The sequence below is a fragment of the Eimeria mitis genome, genomic scaffold (assembly GCF_000499745.2).
Source record: "Eimeria mitis Houghton genomic scaffold, Emh_scaff2543, whole genome shotgun sequence".
Taxonomy (NCBI): domain Eukaryota; phylum Apicomplexa; class Conoidasida; order Eucoccidiorida; family Eimeriidae; genus Eimeria; species Eimeria mitis.
This window is the reverse complement of record NW_013570884.1, coordinates 2,289-2,942: the sequence shown is the minus strand read 5'-3', so window position 1 is coordinate 2,942 and position 654 is coordinate 2,289. Positions and strand designations below refer to the sequence as shown.

Sequence of the window (654 nt, the reverse complement as noted above, 5' to 3'; positions counted from 1 at the left end):
GCTCCGTGTGCTGCCGCATAGTAACGTCTAGCAGCAGACACAGCCGCTCGTGCAGGTCGGAGAGAGTGTTCAGCACGCTGCTGGTGTTGTCTCCTGCTGCTGCTGCTGCTGCTGCTGTTGCTGCTGCTGGTTGTGGGGCTGCTGCTGCTGCTGCTGCTGACGAGGGAGAGATCGTCGGTGCTGCTGCTGCTGCTGCTGGTGCTGCTGCTGCACGCGGGGCCCCCGCTGCAGCAGCTAGTGAAGTGAGGCCCCCATCTACTGAGAGCCCCAGCAGCTCTCTGATGCTGCTGCTGCTGCTGCTGCTGCTGCTGCTGCTGCTGCTGGTGCTGATGTTGGTGTTGCTGCTGCTGCTCCTCTTGCTGCTGCTTCTGCATATAGGAGAAGCCATCGCCTCCACTGCTGCAGCAATATCAGCAATTGAAGCAGCAGGACCCTCAGCAGCTAGCTGCTGCTGCTGCTGCTGCTGCTGTTGCTGCTGCTGCTGTCTTTGCTGCTCCAGCTGCTCCAGCTGCTGCTGCAGCAGCAGCGGCTGCAGCAGCAGCTGCTGCTGCTTTGACTGCACAGGCAGCAGCTGCAGCTGCTTCTCAAGCCGCTCCAGCAGCAGCTGCTGCTGCAGCAGTTCCCGTTGCTGCTGCTCCAGAGATTGCACCGGCT

The 654-nt window shown here is 61.9% G+C and overlaps 1 protein-coding gene across 1 annotated transcript in view; it reads right to left on the bottom strand.

The window, feature by feature from the left end:
* Positions 1 to 654, bottom strand: part of EMH_0055310 (uncharacterized protein) — a gene marked incomplete at both ends in the record, with an annotated part of 7,759 nt that overhangs the window by 5,683 nt on the left and 1,422 nt on the right. Inside the window, one exon of the mRNA XM_013497221.1 lies at positions 3 to 399. Coding sequence (XP_013352675.1) covers positions 3 to 399 — 397 coding nt within the window. The remainder of the gene's footprint in view (positions 1 to 2; positions 400 to 654) is intronic.